The sequence below is a fragment of the Monopterus albus genome, unplaced genomic scaffold (genome assembly GCF_001952655.1).
Source record: "Monopterus albus unplaced genomic scaffold, M_albus_1.0 scaffold14.1, whole genome shotgun sequence".
In the NCBI taxonomy this organism is placed as follows: Eukaryota; Metazoa; Chordata; class Actinopteri; order Synbranchiformes; family Synbranchidae; genus Monopterus; species Monopterus albus.
The window spans coordinates 582,524-596,870 of record NW_018127894.1 but is presented as its reverse complement, the minus strand read 5'-3'; the positions used below and the strand labels follow the sequence as shown (position 1 = coordinate 596,870).

Below are 14,347 nucleotides of genomic sequence, written 5' to 3'. Positions count from 1 at the left end.
ATCCTTCAGATGGATGTGAATCTTAAGTAACATTTGTCTTTGATCCATTATTCATCCGATTCTTGAGAGGGAGTTATTGATAATCTCTCGTGCCAAATGGACACAACAGTTTTACACAACACACAGTGGATGTTCAGCTCAGTTGCTCCTGATTCACCTGCCTCATATTAAGCTCAGAATTGTGATAAATGCAACAGGAAGGGTATGTTTTTAAATTCGCCCATTGTACTTTTGAGTCCTGCAATTGGTATTGACTTGAAAATTAATTTATGAGGTAGTGACGGTGAGTCTCAAAATAGCCATGGAGAATGATGATGTCAGCACAAAGGGAAAGATAAGGTCCTTTTTATTTGAATTCATACTGAAATAAAGATGTACAGCCACACTAGCACATGCTAATGTCAGCATGCTAACATGTCCAAAGTGATAACGCTAACGTGCAAATGTGTAGCAAGTATGTTTACCATTACATTGGTTTTAGCACTCTAACATCAGATATGTCCTATGGGAGTAGTGTTAGTTTTGCAGGTCATAAACCAACTTTTTAACCTGATGATGATGATGCTAAAACAAAAATCAGAGGATTAACAAAGTTATGACAACATATCCTGAGGGGGACATGAATGTCTGACCCAAGTTTCATAAACATCCATCCAATATTTGTTGTGATCAGTACCACAAAGTGTCATCCTAATGGTGGTACTAGAGGAAAGGGCTTACCAGTCAGTATGTGTTCTGTGAGAACTATGACAGCCTACAAAACTTTGTGTCAATCCATACATTATTTTTGGAGGTTTTTCAATCTGGACCAAAGTGGTGGACTGATGGGCTGACAAACTGGCAGCAGGTATATGTATAAATTAGAATTTGCTCCCATGTACAAACCAGGCTCATAAAAAATAATTTTCCCAGTGTAGAAAAACTTTGACTGGCCTGACCTCCACCCCATCCAATGGCTGTACAGTAGAGGATTTCTTTCTCTGACTTGTAAGATGCCAAAATACTGTATGTTCTACATTTCTATCCCAACCTGTGATGTTTGAAAAAGATGCCATCAGCTCTTCATGGCGCATAAGCTGCAGATATGTATTTTTATTTTTCCAAAATGGCCACAGTTTAATCTGTCAGACGGATACTTGCAACAGCAAAAAGTAATGTGGACAAATAGAAAACTATTAGTAGAGAAACTGTGCCAGACTAAAGTACTCATGTGAGCAGAGCTGAATTTCTTGTGATTTCACTGAACTGCTATGCTGCCAGTCTGTAGCAGTATTCACCAAGAAAAAAAACAGCAGCTCAAATCAGATTAACATCCATATCGCTTCAATATTGATCCACAAGTGAAATCCAAACCGTGTGCGTGCTCCATATTTACATGGATGCACTTTTCATACACTTTAAAGGTGCCTCTGCTTAAGAGGGCTTTTTAGTGTCTTTCTGTGGTGACTGTGGGCAGATGGTCTCCTCAGGAATTTAAAGAGGTTTATATCTGTGTTGTCATATGAAAACCTGGTAACTCCAGTTGTTCATGTCTTAACTACACACATTTAAAGTAGTGCCCTTAAGACAGAAAAGATGTAGCATGGAGGGGCCAATTAGTAGAGAGTCCCAAATGTGTTAGTAGAATGTACTAACACCTTTGTGCTGAAAACCCTGACACCTTTTCAGCAGTTTATTGCCATTTTTAATGACCTGAATGGCCTTACAAACCAATTCGGCATTCTGTTGTTGTGGAGAGCTCAGCTACTTTAGGTAGGTAGGTAGGTAGGTAGGTAGGAAGGAACTTCATTGATCCCTCAATGGGGAAATTTCAGTGTTTCAGCAGCAATGGAGAACAAACAACATGACACCATGAGAAACAAACACCACACACATATCTTGATTTAACTGGTACCTAATTATTAAAGTGACCCAATATTTGAGAGAGACAGTCAGAAAAGTTGTAGAACATGTGATGTGCTGCTACCTTAAAATGTCTAAAGTATGATAATTGCTATTAATTTCAATGCCTTACTTCAAGTCAGTGTAACTATGTGTGGCTGCTCCTAATGTTTGAAACTATTATGGGGTCTTATGGGGTCAGTGGAGATGTCATCACACACCTTTTTAATCCACCGTGACTTGAATTAACCTTCTGTCTGTTAAGTCTGTGATCTTTGCAGTATAAAAATCATCTCAGCTACAGTGGCTAATGTATATAATGTATATCAGGCTGCAAACAAGACAGCTTTAAAGTGTTTAAAACATGAAATGACAGTTTGAAATTATGCAAGGGATTTTTCTGAGCTAATATGTAACAAGACTGAGAATCGATAGCCATGCTAATTTACAAATGAAATACTAAATACAAATTGAAATGTTAAGGCATGTCAGTCCAAACCACAAGAGGAAAAGTTGATGATGAACAGGTCAGACCATCTAGTACAAGTTGAGGTACAGTATTTCATAGGACAAGATAAATCTTTGAACAGCTGGTGTCACCACATGAAACATCACTGGGACTCACCCTTTGGGAACCATGAATGTCTGCACAACATTTAACAGCTATTCATCTCAGCTGTTATGATATTTCAGTCTGGACCGATAGGTCAGCATTTCCATCCCTGGAGCCGGGCTGTCAGAGGCTCAAAACCCTAAAATCCTTCAAATCTCCCTAAAACTGTTATCACTTGAAAAAATACTAATTAGAAAGAGCAGTCATGACATCAATTACAAACATGACACATGACTTTTAGAAAGTCAAGACAAATGGACAGAGTGCAAATTATTTAACTGCAAAGACTGCATAATAGTCTTGCCATCAATCTGGATGTAGGAGGCCAGTTTTAGAAGCTACTTTATTACTGCAAATAGAAAAAGGATAATGGCCTTCAGTAACTGATCAGTGAAGGTCTGTTTAGTGGTGTCATCAGGGCTGTTATTAACTTAGCATTAGCAGGCAGGAAGAAGCTTGTGTTAATGCACATTCCCAGGATATCGTCCTCATCATAAAGAACTGATATGTTGACAGATGTTCTGTATTATCCCTGGGTTGTTTGTAACATTACATCCTGAAAGATTTAAGCAGTCAGACTGAAGGCCTGCCGTACGCTATAAAGCCATGCATTATTGAGGAGTGTTTGTGCTGGTGGAGAAGTCTCAGAGCAGGGGAGGGCTTAGTTTTTAACACAACACTGATGACCTAAGAGGTCAAAGGTCATCAAGACTTCATTCCTCTGGTCCTCAAGCAGACAAAAGTCCCTGTGTTTCTTCACACAATGGACTTCCTTGAAGGAGCCGGTGGTGTCTGTGCTCAGGGAAAACAGAATAAGTGAACTGACAGAGAGGAACACCGAGTGTGTCTGTGGAGTTTTAGTTAATTTGACTCAACAGAGGTTGATGACTCCAGTGCAGGGTTATAGATGTTTACTCTGAGCGTGTCCTCACTTTTCATCCAGTGACAGGGTTTAGGTTTGCTTACATGTTTCAGAAACTTGAAATCAAGACTGATAAATTATTTGAGCTTAGCGACTCCTTCTGGGAACACTCCACCTTCCCTTCATTACTGTCACATCTATCATAATTATCTGATGTTCACAGTCATGAGTCAGTATTTAACTGACCCTGAGACAAAGTGCTGGTTGTACTTTCATTGTACCGACTTTACCTCAGCCTCAATTAAAGACCTTTACTTTCTACATTTCCCAGAAGTATTCCCCTGAATACATGTTTTTCAGCTCTTGGCTATATGAGAAGTTATTGCAATAGTAAAGTCAAAGTAAGTGTAAAATGTGGTCTAAATAATCTAATTATTTAACAGTTTAAAGAAATTTTAAGATATTTTCCCCTGAAAACAATGTGAAAAAGAGACACCGTCACCTTGATTTGCTTTTTGATATTTGCCTTCATATCAGTCAAGCCTTGGTTGAGATTCAGCAGAAAGCACCGAGCATATTTTTAGAGATAATTTTCTAGCGTTAACACTGGCACCGACAGGAACCGCCTTTCCTCTTACTGCTGAATATCTTTTAGATGAGCTGCACAGCTTCACCACAAACTAAAGCTGGATCATACAACAAATAACAACTGGTGAGTGATTTATCTGGTTCCTGTTGAGGGCTCATTAGGTGCCTAATGCACATTTAATCTGATTTTAGTTTTAATCATGAAAAGCACAAACAATAGTGCTTACTCTTCACTAAAGCAAACCTTGATTGAAGTTGAGCTTCATGCTGCTTATAACCTTGTTAAGAGCTGCGTATCATCCATGATAACCCAAGCAATCATCAGGCAACGCATTAGGTGTAATGTGATTGTATCTGGGAACTGAGACTGTTATGTAAAAGTTTCCTGCTGCACCTGCAAAATATGCACTGCTCTGACACTTGGTTTTTATTTAGAAGACTTTGAGTACTTTTACATTTGGTAGCCTACTTTAAATATACTGTTGCTACTTCAGTAAGCATTTTGAACACTTTTTACACAGTTATATTGTTACTTTAAAGAATCTGACTACTTCTTTCCACCACTACAAATATAGATATAAAACTATAATATAAAAAAGGTTCAAGTGAAGATTTTGACACTACATAAAGCCAGGCTAAACGTGTTTTTAAGTTTAGTTGTATAAATATTAATACTTTCAGTTGTCTCAGGCCCTCTAGAAAAATACATTTTCTTGATGAAAACAAACAATTATTTATGCTGCTGTTTAAACTTCAGAGAGGTAAGTGGCACATCTACTGGCCCAGGATGCTTCTGCACCTCACCGTACCCGCAGCTTGCTGTACCCGTGATGGTGAGTGGAGCATATCCTCCTGCCCGACAGGGGGCGCGCAGCTTCAGCTGAAGTACCGCAGCCAATATGGCGTCTTCAAACATTGTGTCGCTGCTGTTTTGTTTTGCATTTTCGCTGCAAATTACCTCCTCCAGCCTTTTAACTGAGCCTTGTTACAAGCCAATCAGAGATGGCAGACCAGAGTCTGTCAGGTAAGTGACCACAACATTTACGTTGACACGGTTTAATGATTTTGACTCGCTGTTTAACTCTGAGTTAATTAAAGTTGCCGTGTTCCTTATATAACTGGGTGTCTAAGTAACATATTTATTAACATGGGTTAACTTTGTCATGTTAACTACTATGATTTTCTTTTTCCCTCTCCATTATTTTAATTTATAAGAAAAATAATCTGCAACCATTTTGATAATCAGTTAACCATTTAAGCCATTTTTCAAGTAATTGCTATTTTTAGTGAATCAAATATAAAGATTTTGTGCTGTTTTGTTTTATATCATAGTTAACTGAGAATCTTTATGAGAAAACATTTGAAAATCTCACATTAACGCTGTAAGTGTGGAGCAGTTTTAATGATACTTTGCTTATTTTAGGACACATCCCCGGCTGCATGTGAAGGTGTCGGCCCTCCCTCTGTCCTGGGACTGGAGGAATATCAGTGGGAAGAATTATGTGAGCGTCACAAGGAACCAACACATCCCCCAGTACTGTGGGTCATGTTGGGCCATGGGAGCCACTAGTGCACTGGCTGGTAACCATGGCAACACAGGGGAGGAGGGAGGAAACAACATAAGGGAAGAAGGATGGATAGAAACTGGGACTGTGTAAAATGGGATACATTATTTTGCGAACATAAAATGTTTGTTCCCACAATATCATGGTAATGTTGTGCAGGATTTAGTGAGTACAGCAGTGGCATCATTGGCAAGAAACAAGAAATAAAGCATTTCAACATGCTTTTCTTTTGTCCAAGATCGTATCAACATCAAGCGTGGAGGAGCATGGCCGCTAGCCTACCTGTCAGTACAGAACGTGATAGACTGTGGGAGGGCGGGCTCTTGTTACGGAGGAGATCACCTGGGAGTCTACGCCTACGCCCATGAGACTGGCATTCCCGATGAATCCTGCAACAACTACCAAGCCAAAAACCAAGGTAAAAATATGCATTTTCTCTCTGAGTTCTGATCACTATGCCAGTCAGTCAAGTTATACTGTGCTGCCAAAAGTATGTGGACAGTGATGAGTTTGGTCTGGAGCTGACTTTTTTTAAACAATAACAATACTCTGCCTAATTTCTTTTTAGCCTAGAGGGCCTAGTAAGACTTAAACTGACATCATAACCTGCTCTTATCTGTTCTTTGCCCCTCCCATCATGTCCTGTTTCCTAGCAGTGATGTAAACCTTGGACGTCTGGCTTTCATAGAACTGCAACAGCACAGGATCATTTTGAAGACTGACATACTGTAATTTAAAAAAGCACTGTAAAGCATTAAAACAAGCATCTTCACATGGTTTCTGACAGAGTGTCAGCTGTTCAACCAGTGTGGTACATGCTCCGCTGAATCGTGTGCTGTCGTGAAAAACTACACCGTGTGGAAGGTGGGAGACTATGGAGAGGTTTCGGGAAGGGACAAGATGAAAGCAGAAATCGCCACCAGTGGGCCCATAAGGTAGAGTTATTCATCCTCCCAAATCATTTCTAATTATTCATCCGCCTACATGGTTGTGTGAGAGAAGAGATTCAGCCTTGACTTTCAGAGTGATTGTTAATCATAGTGAAGTTTTTATTACTAGTTATGGATTTAATTATTCTTAAGACCTTTAATCACATATCCATGTACAACTAAGCTTTATCTGACAGCTTTATATCATCTTTAAATTAATTCCATGCATCATTACCAAACGCTTAGAAAGTATTCACTTAGCTCTATTCCCTGCAGGTATGATTAGATTAATGGATTAATGGTTTTCGTCATTTTCCATTTGAAATGTATAAGATAAAACAAGGGTTGAAAATATTTTGATCTTATTATCTGTAGGAATAACTTCACATCCTGTAGTTTTATATCACCCTTTGTAAATGTGTTTAAAAGAAGAATTTTAAGTTTGTGAATTAAAACCTCTAAATGAAATATGAGCCAAATGATATCAACATTAAGCTATTTAACGACATTTTTGGGGAAAACTGCTTTTGTGACCATCTGACTGCAACTTTAATACAGAAAACTCAGTGAAACATCAAAGTTTCCATACTGCACAAGACAGTTACTGTACAAATTTTAGCTCTGGTTTCACAGCAAGACGAAAGCACAACTTAAAAAGTGTCACATTTGACCTGTATTTGAGCTCGCCATCACATTATAGGTATCAAAGAAAAGGCAAGGAAAAGAAAGAAATGTTTCAGATGCTGCTGCAGCTGGTTGGAGGGCGTCAGAAACTCTTCTCTGTGTCTTTCAGTTGTGCCCTGATGGCCACAGACCGTCTGGAGAAATATACTGGAGGGATCTTCTCAGAGTTTCACTTCCTCTCTATATCAAATCACATTGTGTCTGTAGCTGGTTGGGGCATGGCAGAGGATGAGACTGAGTACTGGATTGTCAGGAACTCGTGGGGCGAGTTTTGGGTCAGTTTCTCTCTCTTTGCACCACACCACTCTGTCTGACATAGTTTGCACACTTTGCAATTCTGGAATTCACTCTCTAGTCCATTTAGTCGAGATCATGCTCCAGTAAAAACATTTCAAATGCTATTTTTGTTTGTGTGCTTTGTTTTCAGGGAGAACATGGATGGGCCAGAATAGTCACTAGTGCTTACAAAGGAGGAAAAGGCAACTGGTTCAATTTGGGTATTGAGAAAAACTGTGCATATGGAGATCCTATTGTAATATAGATGTCTGTTAAACTGGCAAAAAAGACTTTTATATTTATTGTCCATCCAAATTTTTATTCTCATTGTTATTTTCCTGTTGCATTAGAAAACAATGAGAGCGTCTGCAGGTTCTTCACTTTAGATTCATTGTCACATATTTTTAACAAAACTCTTCCTTTACATGACAGGAGAGCTGAGTCACTCACATTTAAATTCACCTGTGACCAAACAGTGTCGGCAGGTCTAGAGAAAGGCAAGCGTCGAATTACATTTTTCCTTCTCACACTCTGCATAACATCTGCATAAACGGTCTCTAATGAGCGGCTGGAGGCTGACCAGTCGGCCTAATTGAACACAAATCAAATCTGGCTGGTGTGCTGCAGGAAACGGCATCTTTTTACCACCTGATTTTTACACAAGCAGGGTGATTTTTTTCTCATATGTAAACCTGGTTCACATAAAATTTGTCCTTTGTTATCTTCATTTTCTAGGTTAATGATGGCACAGATGAGTGTTTTCAGATTTGTAGAAATGAAAGTTGCTACAGTTATATTTTCTGTACAAAACGGATTAGATCTCCCTGACACAGTATTACCAGTAGACGGTGGGCGTTATGATGACAGATGTGATTTAACTTGGTGATAAACCTCTGAAAATGATTGACAATTCAAGTAGTAGAAAATGAATACTCAACAAAAAGTACTTTAATTCCAAAGAGTTCAGAACTACTCATGCACTACTAATGTAATTCTTGTTGATAGCTGTCCATAGTTGTGACTGTGTTAGTGTCAATAGAAACATATGCTGTAATACATGGTGTGGAGATGACCATGGTAATAACATTTTCTTTCATATACAAGACTTAAAACTGTATTTTTTACATATGTTTATGATATTGTCTCTGTACGTCTGCTCATTGAAATCTGTCCTTGATTGAGTTTTGAGCTTCTTATTTAACATTTTACTGAATGAACAATAATATCAGCGACCTTTTGGTTGGTGTTAAACTTTTCCTTTAAAAGGGGATTTGGACTCAGTATTTCTAACAGGAAAAAGCATTTTAGGAGGTGTTTTGCATAACAATATGTGGGAGGCCTGACACTTTCTCCAAATAAAAGGCTTTGCTTTGGACGACAATTTCAGCTTCATTTGTTGGTATCAGTGAAACTCTTGAGGCCTTCTCCTTGAGCCTGAAAGATGTGGAGTTGTACAAGACAGGTTTGTTGAGTAGCTTTAAACTTTAAAGCAGAATGAGTTAAGGAAATGAAACACAGCTCAAAATGTAAAGTACAGTAAATACTCTTCATATCTTTTCAAACTGTGATGTCAGTGGAGCAATGCCAGGCTTTACTTCTGAATGGGTTCCTAAGTTTGGAGTCTCCACCCTTTTTAGTTTCTAGAGACAAATGCTCACTCCTGATCACATCGCCTGAAAACTGAGGAGCCTTTCCCTTTAATTATGCTGTCATGCACCAGATTCCCGCTGCGCTGCTGCTGTCGCACTGCTCTAATTTAACTTGTGCAGCGTCCTCATTCTCTTCCACTAAAGCCTCCTGCTGCTGCTGCTGGAACAATATTTTTTTAGGAGTAGGATGAGGACAAGAAAAAAAGTAAAGGGCACTACTTTACATTTATAAGTATATTTACATAACTCTTGCAACCCAACTGGTTTAGCAGGTAACTGGCAATAATTGGGATAGTTTTGTTAGGTGTGTCCTGTGTGACTGAAACTGCTCACACTGACACAGGTTAGGTGTGTCCTGTGTGACTGAAACTACTCACACTGACACAGCTGCACATGTAAGCAGCCTGCTGCTGATCAGATTTCTGCTCTTAATCGCTTAATCTCATTTGTCTTATAGTTCTTGGCCCCTTTTCCCAGGTAGGATTTGCATGTTAGTGTTGGAGAGATGCCAGGTTTAGTCACTAGATTTGTTTTTATAAATTCCAGACTCATAACTTGGCTTTTTAATAACTTTTACTTGATGTGTTTTTAGTCGTTCTTATGCCACCCCTCCCGTCCCCAAAACAAGTTAACAGCTGTTAGCAAGAAAAAGACTGGAAGTTATCTGATTGTGCTTTTAAGTTGAAGTAAATTTGTCTTAAACTTGACATTTCTTTAAATCAGTGATTAAAGATTTACATGAGTGTAAAGTCATGTTTCATATTATATTTGTCAGGTTTCCAGCCTTATGGAAGGCATGGACAAATTTCTTGTTCTCATTTAAAATCTATTTACACCCAGTGGTGCCAATAAATACAACTTTGAAGTAGTTTTCCATTTTACTGCCAGGCACTAATCAGTGACTGCTGTTTTTTTGTTTGTTAGAAAGTCAATTATATGATACATACTGTACCAGACAAAGGTGCAAAACAATTACAGACACAAACATTTGCATCTCTGTAATTTTAGTCATTTTGGGCCTCTTTCAGCCTGGGAGTCTTGCTCATTGTAGGAGGGAGGGAGCTTTTGAATATACAGTAAGCAGCATAAAATGGAAATACTCAGCACCTGAGGAAACCTACAGTACTTTGTCACTGGATGTGATCTTTATTGTAAAAGAGCGCGCTACGGTTTTATTTTGAAAACCACCGGAAGTCTTGTTTCTATCTTGACCATTGCGAGCCGCGAGGAGAAACCCCGACTGGTTTCTCTTCACCAGCAGGTTTTAACTTTCTTTTAAATCTTATATCTATAATCAACCGGACTCGACACGGAGCCGTTTGGTTCTCACAGCGGACTTGCCATGAGCGTCACGCGGCCAGAAACCTGAACAGTCGGGTCTGGACGAGGTGAAGATGCCTCATGGACCGCTCCATCAGCACCAGAGCGCCAGTTCAGGGCATCCCGAACGCCGAATAACAAAGACATGCCGAGGTTTAGCGTCAGGTGGATGGTTGCGCTGGTGCTGATTGTCGTGGTCGGCGGTGCTTTCATTTTCTGCGAGTATCTCATCTACTTCCCGGCCATCCTCAAGTGCGCCTGGCCGAAGATCAGCCATGCTCGGGGTGGTGAGGGCATCGACGATCGGCCAATGGACTCAGCGGTCCGCGCTATGGTGCTGTCGGACACCCACCTCCTGGGAGCCGTCGGGGGACACTGGTTCGACAAGCTGAGGAGGTAATCTCATTTATTTGTACTTGAAATCAATGAATCACCACCTCTCTGTCGTTCTCCTGGGCTTTGTGAGTGCTGTGTAAACAAAAACAACAAATAACGCCGGCTTGTGTATCCAAACGCGCAGGGAATGGCAGATGGAGAGGGCTTTCCAGACCGCTCTGTGGCTGCTCAGGCCCGAAATAGTGTTTATTCTCGGGGATATCTTCGACGAAGGCAAGTGGAGCAACCAGAAGGTAACGTAGAGCTCCCCCCTTTTTCCTTGGTGCTTTGTCTGCAAGCGCACAGTGCTTCTTGTGGCGGTGATGCTTGTGAGAAAACAGTATGTGGATGCGGAGCAGAGGCCACTGCTCTCCGGGCACCATCGTCATTTTGTACCATCCAGGCCTGAGAGGCTGCAGCTTTAGAGGAAAGCATCCTCTCAGTCCTCTATGGCACAGCCGCCCTGCTTCAGGAAAAATCCCCTGGGAAGTCTCATACATCTATTAGCGGATTGTCAAACGTGACCCGCAGAGTCAGACAGGAGAAAGAGGAGGTGCGGCACAAAAAGGAAACCCGATTAAAACAGGAAGTATCTCTAAATCTACCGTGTTCTATTGTCAGCTTCCTCATCGTTTTAACACTTGTCTGGCATTTTTAAAGAGGAAGCACTCAGATCTGTTCAACTGCAGAGAAACACTCAAAGTAGGGCTGCAGCTAGTATTGGCTTTTATTCTGAATCAACCTGTTGATGGTTTTCTTGACTAATGGATTTATTGTTTGACTTCTGTGTCAGAAAGTAGTGAAAATACTGTACCTACACGTTCCCACAACCACAGTCCAGTGGTGGAAGAAGTACTCAGATCCGTTCCATCGTGTACAAACACAAGTCAAAGTCCTTCACTCAGTGTTACTTAAGTAAAAGGACAAAAGTATGAGCATCAAAATATACTTAAAATATAAAAAGTACTCACACAGAATGGCACATTTGACATTACTGTATATCATATCATTGGATTATTGATGCATTATTGTCTTAATCACATAAAGGTGGAGCTAATGGTAACTACCTTATGTACTTATACTAGTTTACATATTGGTACCTGTGAGTTTCCCACCAGGGATCAGTAGTCTTATGATTTTACTATGTTTTATTGATCTGATTTGGAAAAACAGCTAATAAAAGTGCAATAACTGCCTCTGAAATGTAGTGAAGTTGAAGTATGAAGTAGCAGAAAATGGAAGTACTCAAGTAAAATACCTTAAAGCTGTACTTAAGTAAATGTGCTTAGTTACTTTCCACCACTGCCAAGATCAGAACTTGACATTGCTTGTTTTGTTTGATACAGGCTGCAACAAAGAATACGTCATTATCGATGAGACTGTTGGTTATTTTGTTGACTAATTCACTGGGGGCGTGAAAACTAGACTCAGCTGAACTGTGTATTTTGACAGAAATCAAGTACTGAGGCCTTGTGAGGAAAACTACTTGAGGCCTTGTGAGGAAAACAACAGATGTCTCAGCCATCCATGGGGGCTACTGGGTGACGCTCACAGATCCCAGTAACTCGCCCAAGCGTCCGAAGGGAGGTTGTGTTGTCAGTGAAACCTGCTTCAGCTGTGGTTTGTGTTGTTGTGTGTCCGCAGCACTGGGAGGACGACGTGCGCCGCTTCCACAGGATGTTCAGACACTCCACTGACATAGAATTGGTCGTACTGGTTGGAAACCATGACATCGGTTTCCATTACGAGTAAGGACACACATGACACCGTTACTGTTTTATGTTCAACCTGTCAGTGTTGGGTTCAGGATTCAGCAGAAGATCCTGATAAGAAACAGGACTTTGATTTCACTAATTGTTTCACTCAGAGCTCCTCAGGGTAATGATCTGTAGTGTAGATATTCACTGGTGCTAGTTACAGAAAGAAAACGTGTTTTTCTTTTACTCTTCTTCATAACTTGATAAGAGGCTGCCAAAGATGTGGCAATCAAAGCCTCAGACTATTACATCACAGGGAGACCAGCAAATAAAAGGACTTTGTCCATATTGCGCAACCTCTGAAGAAATATTTGATTATGAGCCAATTAGGACAAATGTTACTGGACATACAAGGGGTTGGATCACAACAAAATGGGCATTGTGCACAGACAGATAAAGGCCCCCCCCATCACTTCTCTATGGAAACAGAGCGCTTCACCCATTCTCACACACACACACACACTCACACACACACACACTGATGGTGGCAGAGCTGCCATGCAAGGCGCTAGCCAGGCCATCAAGACCACCTTGGGGTTCACTGTCTTGCCCAAGGACACTTTGTCATGTGGACAGGGGAGACTGGGAATCAAACCACCAACCATGTGATCACAGGTCAGCCCATTCTACCCTGATCCACGGCCGCCCCCATGTTTGCTAGTCCCTTCAAGTGTGCCAGAAAATGAAAACAGTCAAATAGTCGGCTACAGATACCTCAAAACTACTTAATTACTTGAGTAAATGTAGTTACTTTCCACCTCTGCACCTAACAGTTGATGATAATAATTAAAAATACAGTACAGTTTTTATTTTGAACAAACTGAGAAAGTCACATAAATCTGTGAGAGAAAAGCTGAATTCTAACATAATCCGGTGGAGATTTTTGGAGCATCTTGACTTGAGGGTAGTTTTTAGCCCCCATGTTTGGCATTTGTTTTCCTTTGCATGTCACTGTGTCCACCCCTGGTTTGTAACGCTCCTTTTGTTCCAGGCTGATTTTCTTAATTTCTCAGGGGAAGCAGCAGTGAAAACAAATACAATGAGATGCATCAAGTCATCCCACAGTGTAGGATTTGATACCTGCGATTCAGAATGATGTGGGATTATGCAGACGTGCATGTGCTTTGATCAACTCGTGCAGTCGACTCTTATGTAACAACGCGTGACAGGCGGAGCAGCAGGCTTTTGTGTGGCTGTGACGAGCACTGTTGTGTCTCCCTACAGGATGGACTGGTTCAAGCTGCAGCGCTTTGAGAAAGTCTTCAACGCCTCCTCGACCAGGATCGTCACCAGAAAGGGAGTCAAGTGAGTGACAGGACAAAGCAGCACAACCTGTGACAGGAGCTGCAGGGCGAGCGGGTGACTCAGTAGGCAGAAAGGTCACAGGTTCAATCCCTGGAGTTAGTCTGCACCGGAAAGTGCTTCTGAACTAGACAGCAGACCTTTTCAGAGAAGGGGTGCTCTGAAGTATGTGTTAAAAGAAATTATGTAACAAATGACACTTGTGATTTCACGCTGAGCAGTGCAGGTCCTAACTTCAGCACAGGCTGGCACACAATAAGAAAGACAACAGAGGAGAAATCACTTCTATTTCAAGTTATTTTTGCCTGTAACTGTTCTTCAGTACAAATCAGGATTTTTCTAAAACATCCATCTATCCATCCATTTTCCTCCGCTTATCCGGGACCAGGTCACGGGGGCAGCAGTCTAAGCAAAGATGCCCAGACTTCCCTCTCTCCAGACACTTCCTCCAGCTCCTCCGGGGGCATGCCGAGGCGTTCCCAGGCCAGCCAAGAGACATAGTCCCCCCAGCGTGTCCTGGGTCTTCCCCGGGGCCTCCTCCCCTCA

At 40.9% G+C, this 14,347-nt stretch overlaps 2 protein-coding genes across 2 annotated transcripts in view; both read left to right on the top strand.

The window, feature by feature from the left end:
- The first annotated feature begins 4,763 nt into the window (after positions 1–4,763).
- On the top strand, positions 4,764–8,764 carry LOC109955289 (cathepsin Z). The gene is made up of 6 exons (XM_020591306.1): positions 4,764–4,968; positions 5,368–5,525; positions 5,748–5,927; positions 6,297–6,444; positions 7,232–7,397; positions 7,550–8,764. The coding sequence occupies exons 1-6, from the start codon at positions 4,844–4,846 to the stop codon at positions 7,661–7,663; spliced, it is 891 nt and encodes a 296-aa protein (XP_020446962.1). The 5' UTR covers positions 4,764–4,843; the 3' UTR covers positions 7,664–8,764.
- Positions 8,765–10,067: 1,303 nt separating this feature from the next.
- The window catches only part of mppe1 (metallophosphoesterase 1), a 9,730-nt gene continuing 5,450 nt past the window's right edge, over positions 10,068–14,347 (top strand). The window contains exons 1-4 of the mRNA XM_020591294.1: positions 10,068–10,763; positions 10,888–10,996; positions 12,387–12,490; positions 13,724–13,804. Of these exons, the coding sequence (XP_020446950.1) occupies positions 10,513–10,763; positions 10,888–10,996; positions 12,387–12,490; positions 13,724–13,804 (545 nt within the window). The 5' untranslated portion in view covers positions 10,068–10,512. The remainder of the gene's footprint in view (positions 10,764–10,887; positions 10,997–12,386; positions 12,491–13,723; positions 13,805–14,347) is intronic.